The sequence below is a fragment of the Pristiophorus japonicus genome, chromosome 1, assembly GCF_044704955.1.
Source record: "Pristiophorus japonicus isolate sPriJap1 chromosome 1, sPriJap1.hap1, whole genome shotgun sequence".
Lineage (NCBI taxonomy): Eukaryota > Metazoa > Chordata > Chondrichthyes > Pristiophoridae > Pristiophorus > Pristiophorus japonicus.
In genome coordinates this window covers 373,406,865-373,423,895 of record NC_091977.1, presented here as the reverse complement: position 1 = coordinate 373,423,895, position 17,031 = coordinate 373,406,865, and the positions used below count along the sequence as shown (strand labels likewise).

Below are 17,031 nucleotides of genomic sequence, written 5' to 3'. Positions count from 1 at the left end.
TGTGATACCCTTCCTGGTAAAATAACATGCTGAAATTCACTGTCTCGGATACGACATGAAGTATGGGCACTTGGGTGAGGTATTAGAGGGTGGCTGGTGCTCCAGCATGAATGAGCACCTTCAGAAGAGAGGCGGGAATAAAATAAATAAAGACTCTGAAATTCAGCAGGGGTTCTCTTGGTCTCTCAGTAGAACCCCAAGAGAAATGGTATCAACGGCTATTTATGTCATTTCTTTGGAGATTCCACTGGTTTCCCCTCGAAGTTACAGTGGAAGACTGGAAAACTCCTGAAATTTCATGGCTAAAATCTTGTTAGCACAGATACATAAACTGTGAAGTTGGACATGCTATACATGAGCTATCTTTGTGTTTTAAATGATCAGTTAAAACTAGCACATCATGGAAAGGAGATCAGAGCATAGTAGGAAGTCTGAACTTCGGACTTTATTTAAAAAACTTGCAAGCTCACTTTTGATAAACATCACAGTTAAAAAAAAGTATTCAAATGAAGGTAAAATACAGCATGCGCCAGAATAAGAGAAATCATTTCTAAACATTCCCTGCATAACAGTTAACTTTTTTAATAATGAATTTCAACATTTAAATACGTAAATAACAAACACAGTCTAACAAATATAACAAACTCTTTCCATGAACTAAGGAGTTTTGGACTTAGTAGTACAATGTATTAAAGTTTATGGCTCTGTGTTCACTGAATGGGAAAAAAGTGATTTATTAATAATAACAATTTTACTCAGTCACAGTATAAAAAGCATTCAGTGCCATTTTACCATCTCTTCCTAACTACACAAGTTGAAGCATTTGAGGTTTTTTGTTGAAGCCTTCATTGTCAGCACCGATACTGACGGGTAATATATAGTCGCTGGTGATGTTAAAGAAGAAGTATCCTCAGGTTGTTACATCAGTTACTGTATATCATATAAACTTTATAAAAGATGTGCTCTGTCACTATAAAAAAAAACTCACTTGGTGTAAACTCCAGTGATGCCTGATTGATAATTTTGGTAAATGGTATTTACTGATTGATGTTTAAGTAGCCAGATCTATGTTTTCTATATTTTATATCCATTACATTTCCTTATGTATCTAAAAAGTAAGAATTCTTTCAAATTTTGCTGATTTTTATAAATTGTTTCTTTAGTTGCCAAATTCCACAGCAAATGTCAAGGCACAGATTCTGAGTCAGAGAAATAACTTTCTGTTCTCGATGATGTGAAGGAAGAAAATCTAACTTACAAAACTTTTTTCAGAATCACATCCATTTTTGATTTTTTTTTAAATGAAAATCTTAAAATGGGTTTTCCACAAAAATAGATGCTACTGTTTAAACTGGTCTATTCTTTTTCATTCCTTGTGCTGTATTTTGAAAATATACAAAATCAAACCTATCCATTAAGCTTCTTCTCATACCTCAGCTCTCTCAAAGTCCTACATACTTCTGGAAATTTAAACTAACAACAATAACAATGTTAGCTGTGTCCTACATCATGAGCTATTAACGCACAAAAACTGAGGCTAGTTGAAGGAGTGGTTGTGCAGAGTTGATTCCTGATCAAATTATACCAGAGTTTTATACGCACCATATTGCATTCCTGCTCCATAAGACATTTATTTTTTTAAATTAATGTTCTATCTTTGTAAGATACTTTGTAGTTTATAATTAACCATTTGTTTTAAGAATAAACATGCCATAACCCATTATAGATACAATACATAATAAAATACCTTATACATCAGAGTAAACCTTTTTAAGGTAAAGTATAACATTTTGGAATGATCACATTTTGTGCAAACATAAATATCAAACACAATATCAACTGCAATGTACTGTTAATTACACTAAAAACATAATATACAAAACAGCAAAACCCTACAACTTGATAATACAAATCATAAAGCAACCACTGGATAAAAGCAAGCAACATGCCACGGTAGCATGTTTCTATCACTTCGAAACACAATTATCTTTCTAAAAAAATCGCTAATTTATTATTGAACTTAAGAGCTATTTGGAGCACCTATTACTTATGGCAATCGTGCACGTTGTCCCTTCAGGGGTAACTTTTCAAAACCCAAGGAATTCATCATGAATAGGTTATGAAAAACTGAAATAAAGCTCCATGGAACACTAGAGAACAGCAGAGTTTCATAATTTATGAACTCAATATGGTATAAACTCATTCTGAGTCTATGCAATATTGCTTTCTTCCACAGATATGAATTGCAGATGTAGGGAGGATACAAGCTGAAGTCCCACTGGAAATTATATTTATCACACAGACAGCACAATGCATGATTAAGAAAAGTTAATTCTTGCATTATCCTGTCAGGTCAGCTTATTGGACAAATAATGCATTTAATAGCATTCTGATGTATTTTTGGTTTGTACCATACTGCACCACAGTATTTTTGAAGTAAACTTAAAAAATGTTTGTGTGTGTGATGAAGAGAGTGGCTTATGTTTGTATTGTGGGGAGTAAGTGTGGAAGAGTATGCAAGAACTTTTGCAATATTCTGCTAACATGCCTACCCATTGTTCAATGTGCGTTGGAGTGCCAATACCAGAGAGAAGAGGTGCTGTGTGTGATGCTGACCTTCAGTCAATGGGGAGGACCAATTTGCTCAGCTAGCAGCTCATTTCCAAGTACTTGGTCACATGATCATATGCAGCAGTAAAATGTTCATTAAAAAATCTGACTTAAAAATACAAATTATGGAATAAACAATCAACTACATTTGCAACAGTATTTCACGACCTAAACATATCCAATGATATGCTTAAAGGTATGCTTATAGTTGTGATTGAAAACCCTATATGCAATTTTAGTTTATTTCAATATATACTCTAACGTGATTAATTTATTGTGCTCTATTTGCAGATTATCTCCCGCCATGCCCCAAGTTTTAGGTAACATCCAAATACACAACACTTTTAAAGTGCACAGATCCATTTTATACTTTAAACATGTCATCTCACAGTTAGTCAAGTACTTTTGCTCAACACTATTTTTAACTTTTCATGTTGTAAAATTGTAATTTGATCTCAATTGCATGAGAAATCTATGTACAAGTGCAACTTCCAAATGTATCTTCATCATCTATGACTTCACCATATTTTATTAACAAGCATCAATAACTGAAATTTCTTTAAAACAATATCTCAGAATATCTCAGTATACCCTGCTAATCTTGCTGATAAATTGATATACAGTTTAATGTGCCATTCATCATGACTAGAGACTCATTTTATTAGTAGTTGGCAGAAAAGAATAGTATCACTTAGCAGCTGCCTTTTCCAAACCTCAATGTCTACTGCAAATTATCTTCAGAATTCTTAAACATTAGAATGGAGTTGTAAATCTTCAGGGCTGGGCCTAATTTGATGCTCATGATCTTAACTATGTCCATCTGTGTCAGCAAAAGAAATGCTTCTCCATCAATCTGCTGTAAAACAAAACAAATGTTACTGGTGAAAACAGCATATCTAATTTAATTAAACTCAAAAAATAGGCAGAACTTTATTATCTACTTCAATCACAATGTGAGCCATTATTGATAAATATACCTCGATGTGCCAAATTTAATTATGATAAATAAATTATTTGTGAAGAGACATTCTAGCCTGACACATCAATACTGATAGAAATCAGGGGTGTCCAAAATGTATATAGTTATGCAAACAAAATTGTGATTTGAATAATGCAGTATTTACATGATTGTATAAGAACTCTGGATGTTGGAAGTTTTAAGAAAGTGTGAATAAGTAGAGTATGTTTATTTCAATGTAAGATTGTGTGACTAGAATTGAGTTACATTTTAAGTTAAAGGCGCGGGCGCGGATTTATTTTGACTATGATTTAGGCAGCTATGAAATGCACAAAATACAGATTGTTTTACAAAAGAACATGAAATAGGAGCAGGAGTAGGCCACTTGACCCCTCGAGCCTGCTCCACCATTTAATAAGATCATGGCTGATCTGATCATGGACTCAGCTCCACTTCACTGCCTACTCCCCATAACCCTTTATTCCGATATCGCTCAAAAATCTGACTCTCTCCGCCTTAAATATATTCAATGATCCAGCTTCCACAGCTCTCTGGGGCAGAGAATTCCACAGATTTACAACCCTCTGAGAGAAGAAATTCCTCCTCATCTCAGTTTTAAATGGGCGACCCCTTATTCCAAGACTATGCCCCCTAGTTTTAGTTTCCTCTATGAGTATAAATATACTCTCTGCATCCACCTTGTTGAGCACCCTCATTATCTTATATGTTTCGATAAGATCACCTCTCATTCTACTGAACTCCAATGAGTATATGCCCAACCGACTCAACCTTTCCTCATAAGACAACCCCCTCATCTCCGGAACCAACCTAGTGAACCTTCTCTGAACTGCCTCCAAAGCATGTATATCCTTCCTTAAATATGGAGACCAAAACTGTACGCAGTACTCCAGGTATGGCCTCACCAATACCCTGTACAATTGTAGCAGGACTTCTCTGCTTTTATACTCCATCCCCCTTGCAATAAAGGCCAACATTCCATTTGCCTTCCTGACTACTTGCTGTACCTGCATACTAACTTTTTGTGTTTCATGCACAAGGACACCCAGGTTTCTCTGTACTGCAGCACTTTGCAATTTTTCTCCATTTAAATTATAATTTGCTTTTCTATTATTTCTGCCAAAGTCCCACATTGTACTCCATCTGCCAAATTTTTGCTCATTCACTTAGCCTGATATATCCTTTTGCAGATTTTTTGTGTCTTCCTCACAATTTACTTTCTCACCCATCTTTGTATCATCAGCAAATTTGGCTACATTACACTCGATCCCTTCATCCAAGTCATTAATATAAATTGTAAATAGTTGAGGCCCCCGCACTGATCCCTGCGGCACCCCACGAGTTACTGTTTGCCAACCGGAAAATGACCCATTCATTCTGACTCCCTGTAAGAGAAATTTGGCATTAGGGGTACCAGCGGGACAAGGGTTAAAGTGCTGGTTCCTGCATAAGGAGGTAAAGGCTTTTCTTCTCACGCCTTGTATCTCTTCTCACGCCTTGTATCTCTTCTCACGCCTTGTACATTCCAGCTCCAAGGCTCCAGAAGGTACAGCTATGGGTTGGGATACCAGATAGTATTCCAACATGGAATGTCAATAGGAGAGAACCTAAACAGACCGCTGATAAGGCGGTGAGAAGAGACCAGAGAGAGACTTCATGACACCAAAGGAAATGTATAACAAATCCCAACCTAATGATACCATTCTGGGAACGGTCTAAGACGGTCATGAAATCATAGCCTGTCAGTCAGAGCTCATGACCTGTCAATCTGGAGTAGCGCTGATAAGGTAGTCCAATTAGAGATCTAGGGAGGTCTTGTCTGGGAACAGAGGGGTTTTTGAAATGTATAAAAGTTGTATGATTGTGCTGTTCGGGGAGCATCCCCACTCACAGGCGGCTGTGATGCGGGTTGTTCCCGGACGTTTGTAATAAAGATCGTTATACTTTGCCATCCGTCTCTGTCTGCTAACTTCGAGAATTGCTACGTGGGCTGGGGCGAGCGTCGACCCTCTATATCAGTGGGCCCGCTCGTGGGAAAAGAAGCCTTCCCTCTCTCCCCCAACAAGCCTATCCTCTATCCTTGCTAATATATTACCCCCAACCCCCGTGAACTTTTATCTTGTTCAGTAACCTTTTATGCGGCACCTTATCAAATGCCTTCTGGAAATACAAATACACTATATATACTGGTTCCCCCTTATCCACCCTGCTCGTTACATCCTCAAAGAACTCCAGCAAATTTGTCAAACATGATTTCCCTTTCATAAAACCATGCTGATTCTGCTTGATTGAATTATGCTTTTCCAAATGTCTGGCTAATGCTTCCTTAATAATGGACTCCAGCATTTTCCCAATGACAGATATTAGGCTAACTGGTGTATAGTTTCCTGCTTTCTGTCTGCCTCCTTTTTTAAATAGGGGCGTTACATTTGCGGCAAAAACTTTGGTGGCAAAAACAGAAAGGCAGAATATTATCTCAATGGTGACAGATTAGGAAAAGGGGAGATGCAACGAGACCCGGGTGTCATGGTACATCAGTCATTGAAAGTTGGCATGCAGGTACATCTGGCGGTGAAGAAGGCAAATGGCATGTTGGCCTTCATAGCGAGAAGATTTATGTATAGGAACAGGGAGGTCTTACTGCAGTTGTACAGGGCCTTGGTGAAGTCACACCTTGAATATTGTGTACAGTTTTGGTCTCCTAATCTGAGGAAGGATATTCTTGCAATTGAGGGAGTGCAGCGAAGGTTCACCAGACTGATTCCTAGGATGGCAGGACTGACATATGAAGAAAGACTGGATCAACTAGGCTTATATTCACTGGAATTTAGAAAAATGAGAGGGGATCTCATAGAAACATATAAAATTCTGACGGGATTGGACAGGTTAGATGCAGGAAGAATGTTCCCGATGTGGGGGAAGTCCAGAACCAGGGGTTACAGTCTTAGGATAAGGAGTAAGCCATTTAGGACTGAGATGAGGAGAAACTTCTTCACTCAGAGAATTGTGAACCTGTGAAATTCTCTACCACAGAAAGTTGTTGAGGCCAGTTCGTTAGATATATTCAAAAGGGAGTTAGGTGTGGCCCTAATGGCTAAAGGGATCAAGGGGTATGAAGAGAAAGCAGTAATGCTGATTCTGCTTGATTGAATTATGCTTTTCCAAATGTCTGGCTAATGCTTCCTTAATAGTGGACTCCAGCATTTTCCCAATGACAGATATTAGGCTAACTGGTGTATAGTTTCCTGCTTTCTGTCTGCCTCCTTTTTTAAATAGGGGCGTTACATTTGCGGCAAAAACAGAAAGGCAGAATATTATCTCAATGGTGACAGATTAGGAAAAGGGGAGATGCAACGAGACCCGGGTGTCATGGTACATCAGTCATTGAAAGTTGGCTTATTAATGGATACGTCAAGTGGCTGAACGACGCTAGTCAAGCCAGCTGGAATGATTGCTATATCGGTGTTCGATTCGCGAACAGCTTTCACAACAGAATCCACTCGATGTTTCATGATTCGTTGTTAAGGTCTGTATTCGATCGTTGTTATGTGTTAGGGTACTTGTTACGTGTTGGGTACTTGTTAAACTTGTTTGAAAGCCTAGCCTAGTGGCATCTGGTATCTCAAAAAAGTGACTCGCATGATACATGAGATATATGATAAAATCATGTTTTGGGGACGAAAATTTATGGGTCGCATGATACGTGAGATCGTAGGATACGCGAGTATATACGGTATCTGAATGTTACAAGCTAAGGGGAAGCTCTGCCCTCTTGCCTTTTCTGCAGAATGTATGATTTTTATTTAAATGTGAAAACTAATTTTTCTCCAGTTATATTCAGTATTTTTAGTCATTTGGAAAGGCTTCTGAAGAACAACAAGAAATATGACGTAATTTATCGGGTTTTTGTAAGCGTGTTATTCTTTTTGTTTTGTTTTAAATTATCTGTTCAGTATTGTGTTTAGTTGCGCTGATACAATTCGTCTGAATTAAATTCGAATTATTGAGATTAACTATTAAATTATAAAAACCCGACTCACATTGCGACCACATTGAAATTCTGGTTAATTTAAATCATGTGAGAGTTTCTAGTTCTGTACGTGAGATTCTCACATTAAAAAAAAAATTGGCAGTACTTGAATTGGAATTTTGAGACATTTGAGGTGATTTTGTTGTTAAACATCTTTGCTGTACTGGAAAACTTGGGGTTGGAAACCTTTTTGAAAAAAGTGCAAAAAAGTTTAAAAACAATTGGGGGCTGAAATTGCCCCTTTCCATCAGGCCTGTTGCTGCCGCAAATCGGTGGCCATGCTGTGGAGTGGAGTGGCCGCTGTAGGAGGGTGAGGAAAATACTGACAGATTGTATGCAAAACTTGCTTATAAATTATGGGAAATGGCCGTACAACTTAAAATGAAACTTTAGATATTCAAGATTTTGAGGGAACATAAAGATCTTTTAAAGAATGCAGAACAGGCTGAAAAGTTCAGGGCAAGGTCAAACCTGTAGAAACAAACACATTCCAAGAGGCTGATAGTGGTTCCATATGCTATGGAGGGCAAAGAGATCACAGACCACTCAGCAGGCAGTCTGATAAGGGTTAACAAATGCTTTGACTGAATCCTTTTCTCTATTTGTCTCTATTCTCCCATTTGTATTATCTGTGGCAGTTAGATAACTTTTCTTAGCATCTCACTGCCACTGGCACTGTTTTCTATCACTGTCACTTCAATGATTAGTTGTAGGCCAGCATACCCGAAATCTGTATAATAAGGTGTGAACCCTTTGGGTTTTTGGAGATTTTGGTCTTAGGCTGCTAAGACAGATCTTCCTCTGCATATGCCGGAATAAAGATCGTTTCGAACCTATGTCTGGAGTCTATCATCAATTGGGTGTCGATCCTCTATTTCAGTGGGTCCGCTCGGGAGAAAGGAAGATTTCTCCACAAACCGCCAACTTTTGGTGGAATGGCCGCTGCTAGCCCAATTGCCTTTCCGAGTTTTCCCAGTGGTGCCCCAATACCCCTCATACCGCTCCGCTGCTGCCGATCCATCTTAAGTGCATCATCATCGTGTGTACCGCCGATCTAACCCGACGGCGACATTCCTCTCTGAAAATCTTTGGCCCGCCTGGCGGAGCCAAAACAAGCTTTTCCCCGGTGGTCCAGTGAGGCTGTGGCCTTCTGCAGCGGTGGTGCGGCTTCCCTTAAAGGGGCGGGCGCACTGCTGCTGCCGTTTTTTCTTTGTCGGACGATTGCCATGTCGGCCCGACAATTATGCAGCCGGGTTCGGCCGGACCGCCAATAGACAACCTGGCATCCCGTCTTGGGTGCCAGACCGCTAGCTCGGCTGAAACCCTCCCTGGTGGCCCAGTGGCTCGAAGTTTTATAATCGTGGAGGCTCTCCCCTTTAAGTGAAGGGGAGAGCCATGGTGCCGCTGCGGCGTGATGACGTCATCGCAGCGGTGACTCTGCTCCGCACCCAACTTCCGTCCCTTAGGTGTTGCCACCGCCCCGTATCCGCCCATCTCGTGTAGTCACCGCCCCCATTCAGAGCGACTTCTGGATCAAAACAAAAAAAAAAACAAAGAGCCAAATGTCGCTCAAGAGGCGACCTGAACCGCAGCTGCGGTAAAAACCATCGAAACGATGTGGGGGGGCAATTTCTACCCCTTGGAGTTTCATCTAAAATACTGTTTTCCCTGATGAGAATGTTTTATTTAAATCTAATAACGACAGCTTTACTAATGATTTTTTAAATGATTTTTAATTCCGAAGGAAGTTTTGAAAGTACATAGACTTGGAAGAAAAAATGTTTCATAAGAATATAAGAAATAGGAGCATTAGTAGGCCATTTGGCCCCTCGAGTTTGCTTCTCCACAGATCAGCCATGACCTTACTGAATGGCGGTGCAGGCTAAGGGGGCAAAATGGCCTACTTCTGCTCCAATTTCTTATATTCTTATTTCTTATGTTCTTATTCAATAAGATCATGACTGATCTGATCTTGGCCTCAACTCTACTTCCCCACTCACTCCTCATAACCCTAGACTCCTTTATCATTCAAAAATCTGTCTATCTCCACCTTAAATATATTCAATGACCCAGCCTCCACCGCTCTCTGGGGTAGAGAATTCCAAAGATTCACGACCCTCAGAGAAGAAATTCCTCCTCATTTCCATTTTAAATGGGCAACCCCTTATTCTGAAACTATGCCCCCTAGTTCTAGACGCCCCCACGAGGGGAAACATCCTCTGTCCATCTCCCCTGTCAAGCCCCGTCAGAATCTTATACATTTCAATAAGATCACCTCTCATTCTTCTAAATTTCAATGAGTATAGGCCCAACCTGCTCAACCTTTCTTCATAAGTCAACCCTTTCATCGCAGGAACCTTCTCTGAACTGCCTCCAATGCAAGTATATCCCTCCTTAAATAAGGAGACCAAAACTGTATGCAATACTCCAGATGTGGTCTCACCCACGCCTTGTACAGTTGTAGCAAGACTTCCCTACTTTTATACTCCATCCCCCTTGCAATAAAGGCCAACATTCCATTTACTTTCCTAATTACTTGCTGTACCTGCATGTGTTTCTTGTACAAGGACTCCCAGATCCATCTGTACCTCAGCATTTTGTAATCTCTCCCCATTTAAATGATAATTTGCTTTTTTATTTTTCCGACCCAAGTGGATAACCTCACATTTTCCCAAAATATATTCCATCTCTCAGGTGGACATAAAAGATCCCATGGCACGATTTCGAAGAAAAGCAGGTGTGTTCTCCCCGGTGTCTTGGCCAATACTTATCCCTCAATCAACATCACTAAAACAGATTATCTGGTCTTTTAAAACGTTGTTGTTTGTGGGAGCTTGCTGTGCGCAAATTGGCTGCCGCATTTCACACATTACAGCAGTGACTACACTCCAAAAGTACTTCATTGGCTGTAAAGTGCTTTGAGACATCTGCTGGTTGTGAAAGGCACTATATATATGCAAGTCTGTCTGTGATCTACCAAATTTTTGATCACTCACTTAGCCTATCTATATCCCATTGCTGATTCTTTGGGTCCTCCTCACAACTTGCTTTCCCACCTATCTTTGTATCACCAGCAAATTTGGCTACGTTACACTCGGTCCCTTCATCCAAGTAATTAATATAGATTGTAAATAGTTGAGGTCCCAGAACTGATCCCTCTATCCATACTAATAAGATCATAAGAACAGAAGAAATAGGAACAGTAGGCCATACGGCCCCTTGAGCCTGCTCCGTCATTCAATAAGATCATGGCTGATCTGATCATAGACTCAGCTCCACTTCCCTGCCCGCTCCCCATAACCCTTTATCGATTAAGAAACCGTCTATTTCTGTCTTAAATTTATTCAATGTCCCAGCTTCCACAGTTCTCTGAGGCAGCAAATTCCACAGGTTCACAACCCTCTGAGAGAAGAAATTTCTCTTCATCTCTGTTTTAAATGGCTGGCCCCTTATTCTAAGATCGTGCCCCACCAGTGGAAACATCCTCTCTGCATCCGCTTTGTCAAGTCCCCTCATAATCTTATACATCTCTGGATAAGATCACCTCTCATTCTTCTGAATTACAATGAGTAGAGGCCCAACCTACTCAACCTTTCCTCATAAGTCAACCCCCTCATCCCCGGAATCAACCTAATGAACTTTCTCTGAACTGCCTCCAAAGCAAGTGTATCCTTTCTTAAATATGGAAACCAAAACTGCACGCAGTATTCCAGGTGTGGCCTCACCAATATCTTATATAGCTGTAGTAAGACTTCCCTGCTTTTATACTCCATCCCCTTTGCAATAAAGGCCAAGATACCAGTGGCCTTCCTGATCACTTGCTGTACCTGCATACTATCCTTTTGTGTTTCATGCACAAGTGCCCCCAGGTCCCGCTGTACTGCAGCACTTTGCAATCTTTCTCCATTTAAATAATATATTACCTCCAACCCCATAAGCTCTTATCTTATGCAGTAACCTTTTTATGTGGCATCTTATTGAATGCCTTCTGGAAATCCAAGTACACAATATCTACTGGTTTCCCTTTATCCATCCTGCTTGTTATATCCACAAAGAACTCCAGCAAATTTGTCAAACATGTTTTCCCTTTTATAAAACCATGCTGGCTCTGCCTGACTGTATTATGATTTTCTAAATGTCCTGCGACTACTTCCTTAATAATGGACTCCAGCATTTTCTCATTGACAGATGTTCGGCTAACTGGTCGATAGTTTCCTGCTTTCTGGCTCCCTCCTTTCTTAAATAGGGCCGTTACATTTGTGGTTTTCCAATCCACTGGGACCTCTCCAGAATCCAGGGAATTTTGGTAAATTAGAACCAATGCATCCACTATCTCTGCAACCACTTCTTTTGACACCCTAGGATGCAGGCTATTGGGGCCAGGGGATTTGTCCACCTTCAGTCCGATTAGTTTGCCTAGTACTTTTTCTCTAGTGATAGTGATTGTTTTAAGTTCCCTTCTCCCAATAGCCCCTTCATTATCAATTATTGAAATGCTTTTAGTGTCTTCTACCGTGAAGACTGATACAAAATATTTGTTCAAAGTCTCTGCCATTTCTCTGTTTCCCATTATTAATTCCCCAGTCTCATCCTCTAATGGACCAATGTTTACTTTAGCTACTCTCTTCCTTTTTATATATCTGTAGAAGCTCTTACTGTCTGTTTGTATATTTCTTGCTAGTTTACTCTCATAAACTATCTTCTTTCTCTTTATTATTTTTTTAGGGTCGACCTTTGCTGGTTTCTAAACATTTCCCAATCCCTTGGCCATCCACTATTCTTCACAACATTGTATGACTTTGTTTTCAATATGATACCATCCTTTACTTCCTTAGTTAGCCAGTTGTTATATCCTTCTCTTAGAGTCTTTCTTTCTCACCGGACTATGGCCCCAAGTTTCCACATGATTTGCTCCTGATTTTTAGGAGCAACTGGTGGAGAACGGAGTATCTTAGAAATCGGAATTCTCCACATTTAAGTTTTCTGCAGTTCTAGTCAGGTAGAACAGTTTCACTTTTGAACAGAATTTTATTTTCAAAAGGGGGCGTGTCCGGCCACTGACGCCTGATTTGAAAGTTTCCACAGTGAAAACGTACTCCAAACTAACTTAGAATGGAGCAAGTGAAGATTTTTGTAGGCTTGAAAAAACCTTGTCTACACATTAAAAAATCAGGCGCAGGTTACAAATTAGGCGTCCGGAACGAGTTGGGGGGGGGGGGGGGGCGGAAGGGAAGTCATTACATTCTACAATAAATCCTTAGTTAAAGTTATACAAATATTATACAAATAAATCCAACCTGAATAAAAATTTATAAGCAAAGAAAATATTAAATAAACCATGTTCCTACCTGTGTGAAAGTGCTTCAGGCAGGCCTTTCAGGCAGCGGTTTGCCGTCGGGACCGACCAACGGCAGGGTGGGGGAGGCAGGGAGAAGGCTGCAGGAAGCCTCATTACTTGAGGCAGCCGCTTGCCCTCGGGCCCGACGGACGGCAGGGGGAGAAAGCTGCAAGAAGCCTCAGTGCTGATCATGGAAGGGCAATGTGGTTTTATTAAAACATTTTAAAAATTGAACAGCTACAAAGAATTTGAATAGTCTCAAACAAGTGCATGTGTCCCGTTTATCACAGTCTATCTTTAATTACAGAATGCACTCCCTCACCCTCACACACAGAAATATCAAGAAAATTAAAATACAAGCCTTTGCAAGGGTTCAATAAACAAATTTTCACTTTTTCTGTAGCACTTTTTAAAATGGCCGAGTGCCAATGTTTCCTTCAGACTGCATGTGCGCGAATGCTCCAAAGCACACGCGCAGGGTTGCCGGCACGAAAAAACTCATTTAAATTGTACCCGCCCCCTCCTACTTACAAAATCGGCACGAGTGGTAGGCTCCGCCCCCTGGGCGCCGCGCCAAGCAGACATCGAGCTGCAAAGCGCTCGAGAATAGCGCGGTTTTTTTCAGGCGCCGTTTTCGGCGTGAAAAATGGACGCCCAGCTCGGAGGGGCACCTGTTTTGCTGCGTGTGGAAACTTGGGGCCTATATATTTGCTGAGAGTTATGCAATATCTCCTTAAATGTTTGCCACTGCTCATCTACCGTCTTACCTTTTAATCTATTTTCCCAGTCCACTTTAGCCAACTCTGCCTTCATACCTTTGTAATTACCGTTATTCTGTTCAGGACACTAGTTTGAAACCTAGCTTTCTCACCCTCAAACTGAATTTTCGATAAAATTCGATAAAGTGCCACATAAAAGGTTACTGCATAAGATAAGAGCTCATGGGGTTAGGGTAATATATGAGCATGGATAGAGGATTGGCTAACAAACAGAAAACAGAGAGTTGGGATAAATCGGTCATTTTCAGGTTGGCAAACTGTAACTAGTGGGGTTCCACAGGAATCAGTACTGGGGCCTCAACTATTTACAATCTATATTAATTACTTGGATGAAGGGACCGAGTGTAATGTAGCCAAATTTGCTGATGATAGAAAGATAGGTGGGAAAGCAAGTTGTGAGGAGGATGCAAATAATCTACAAAGGGATATAGGTAGGCTAAGTGAGTGGGTAAAAGTTTGACAGATAGGAGTATAATGTGGGAAAATGTGAGGTTATCCAGTTTGGTAGGATAAAAAAATAAGCAAATTATTATTGAAATTGGGAGAGATTACAAAATTCTGTAGTACAGAGGGTTCTGGGGGTCCTTAGACATGAAACACAAAAAGTTAGCATGCAGGTATAGCAAGTAATTAGGAAGGCAAATGGAATGTTGACCTTTATTGCAAAGGGGATGGAGTATAAAAGTAGGGATGTCCTGCTACAACTGTACAGGGTGATGGTGAGACCACACCTGGAGTACTGCGTACAGTTTTGGTCCACTTATTTCAGGAAGGATATACTTGCATTGGAGGCAGTTCAGAGAAGGTTCACGAGGTTGATTCCTGAGATGAAGGGATTGTCTTATGCAGAAAGGTTGAGCAGGTTGGGCCTATAATCATTGGAGTTTAGAAGAATGAGAGGTGTTCTTATTGAAACCTATAAGATTCTGAGGGGGCTTGACAGGGTAGATGCAGAGAGGATTTTTTTCCCTCGTGGGTGAATCTAGAACTAGGGGGCATAGTTTCAGAATAAGGGGTCGCCCATTTAAAATGGAAATGAGGATGATTTTTTCGCTCAGAGGGTTGTGAATCTGTGGAATTCTTTACCCTAGAGATCCATGGAGGCTGGGTCATTGAATATATTTAAAGTGGAGATAGACAGATTTTGAACGATAATGGAGTGAAGGGTTATGGGGAGCAGGCAGGGAAGTGGAGTTGAGGCCAAGATCAGATCAGCCATGATCTTATTAAATGGCGGAGCAGGCTCGAGGTGCCGAATGGCCTACTCCTGCTCCTATTTCTTATGATCTTATGTAAACTATCTAATTAATGAAACAATCAGGATAGAGTTAAACACACTGGTACCTGTCAGAGGGATTAAAATTGAAGAAAGAATCGATAATAGTTTTAGTTTCCTCTATGAGTGTAAATATACTCTCTGTATCCACCTTGTCGAGCCCCCTCATTATCTTCTAAGTTTCAATAAGATCACCTCTCATTCTTCTGAACTCCAATGTTTATAGGCCCAACCTACTCAAGCTATCCTCATAAGTCAACCTCCTCATCTCCGGAATCAACCTAGTGAACCTTCTTTGAACAGCCTCCGATGCAAGTATATCCTTCCTTAAATACGGAGACCAAAACTGTATGCAGTACTCCAGGTGTGGCCTCACCAATACCCTGTACAGTTGTAGCTAGACTTCTCTGCTTTTATACTCTATCCCCCTTGCAATAAAGGCCAACATTCCATTTACCTTCCTGATTACTTGCTGTACCTGCATACTCACCTTTTGTGTTTCATGCACAGGATCCCCAGGTCTCTCTGTACTGCAGCACTTTGCAATGTTTCTCCATTTAAATTATAATTTGCTTTTCTATTATTTCTGCCAAAGTGGATAACCTCACATTTTCCCACATTATACTCCATCTGCCAAATTTTCGCCCATTCACTTAGCCTGTCTATATCCCTTTGCAGATTTTTTTGTGTCCTCCTCACAATTTGCTTTCCCACCATCATTGGCAAACTTGGCTACATTACACTCGGTCCCTCCATCCAAGTAATTAATATAGATTGTATATAGTTGAGGACCCAGCACTGATCCATGCGACACCCCACTAGTCACCGTTTGCCAACCGGAAAATGAGCCATTTATCCCGACTCTCTGTTTTCTGTTAGTTAACCAATCCTCTATTATGCTAATATACTACCCCCAACCCTGTGAATTTTTATCTGGTGCAGTGACCTCTTATGTGGCACTTTATCGAATGCCTTCTGGAAATCCAAATATACCACATCCACTGGTCCCCCCTTATCCACCCTGCTCATGCATCCTCAAAGAACTCCAGCAAATTTATCAAACATGATTTCCCTTTCATAAAACCATGCTGACTCTGCTTGATTGAATCATGCTTTTCTAAATGTCCCGCCACTGCTTCCTTAATTGCGGTTTTCCAATCTGCTGGGACCATCCCAGAATCCAGAGAATTTTGATAGATTACAACCAATGCATCCACTATCTCTGCAGCCACTTGGATGTAAGCCATGAGGTCCAGGGGACTTGTCTGCCTTTAGGCCCATTATTTTACCTAGTACTACTTCATTAGTGATAGTGATTGTATCCTCCCTACCTATAGCCCCTTGATTATCCACTATTGGGATGTTCTTAATGTCTTCTACCCTGTGAAGACCGATACAAAATATTTGTTCAACGTCTCTGCCATCTCCCTGTTCTCCATTTTAATTCCCCAGTCTCATTCTCCAGGAAACCAACAGTTACTTTAGCCACTCTTTTCCTTTTTATGTACTGTAGAAACTCTTACTATCTGTTTTTATATTTTGTGCTAGTTTACTTTCATAATCTATCTTCTCTCTCTTAATCATTTTTTAAGTCATTCTCTGCTGGCTTAAAAACATTTCCTAATGTATCATGATTTTCTCTGCATCATTGCTGCTTAAAATGTATGGAATCAGTCGACGTGCTAGTGATTGTAAGACTGAATTAGAACTTTGACTGTAATAATTGTGTTTTGTAGGTAACAGAGCGTGGGAAAAGCCAGTACAAATCCAGTATGAAGTGGTTTTGGTGATGCCTCCTACTACTGCAACTACCATGCTTTTCGGGTCTAACAGGACCTGTCCCGTTCATTGCCCCAGTTTCTGCTTCGCACCACATCGACCCACAACCATCAATCAACACATTTTACTCAGTATCAAAACCTATGCTCAAGTGAAACTGACAGTAAATTAGATGCTTAAGTATGAGCTGCACAATTATGTGGCACAATTTGTACGACAGTCTCCTGTTGTCTGAGAGCTTCA

General features: G+C 40.4%; 1 protein-coding gene across 4 annotated transcripts in view; it reads right to left on the bottom strand.

Moving 5' to 3' along the window:
- Positions 1-476: 476 nt before the first annotated feature.
- The window catches only part of LOC139273836 (lethal(3)malignant brain tumor-like protein 4), a 563,891-nt gene continuing 547,336 nt past the window's right edge, over positions 477-17,031 (bottom strand). For all 4 annotated transcript variants that reach the window (XM_070890916.1, XM_070890932.1, XM_070890926.1 and 1 more), the window contains exon 23: positions 477-3,466. In XM_070890916.1, the coding sequence (XP_070747017.1) occupies positions 3,332-3,466 (135 nt within the window). In that variant the 3' untranslated portion in view covers positions 477-3,331. The remainder of the gene's footprint in view (positions 3,467-17,031) is intronic.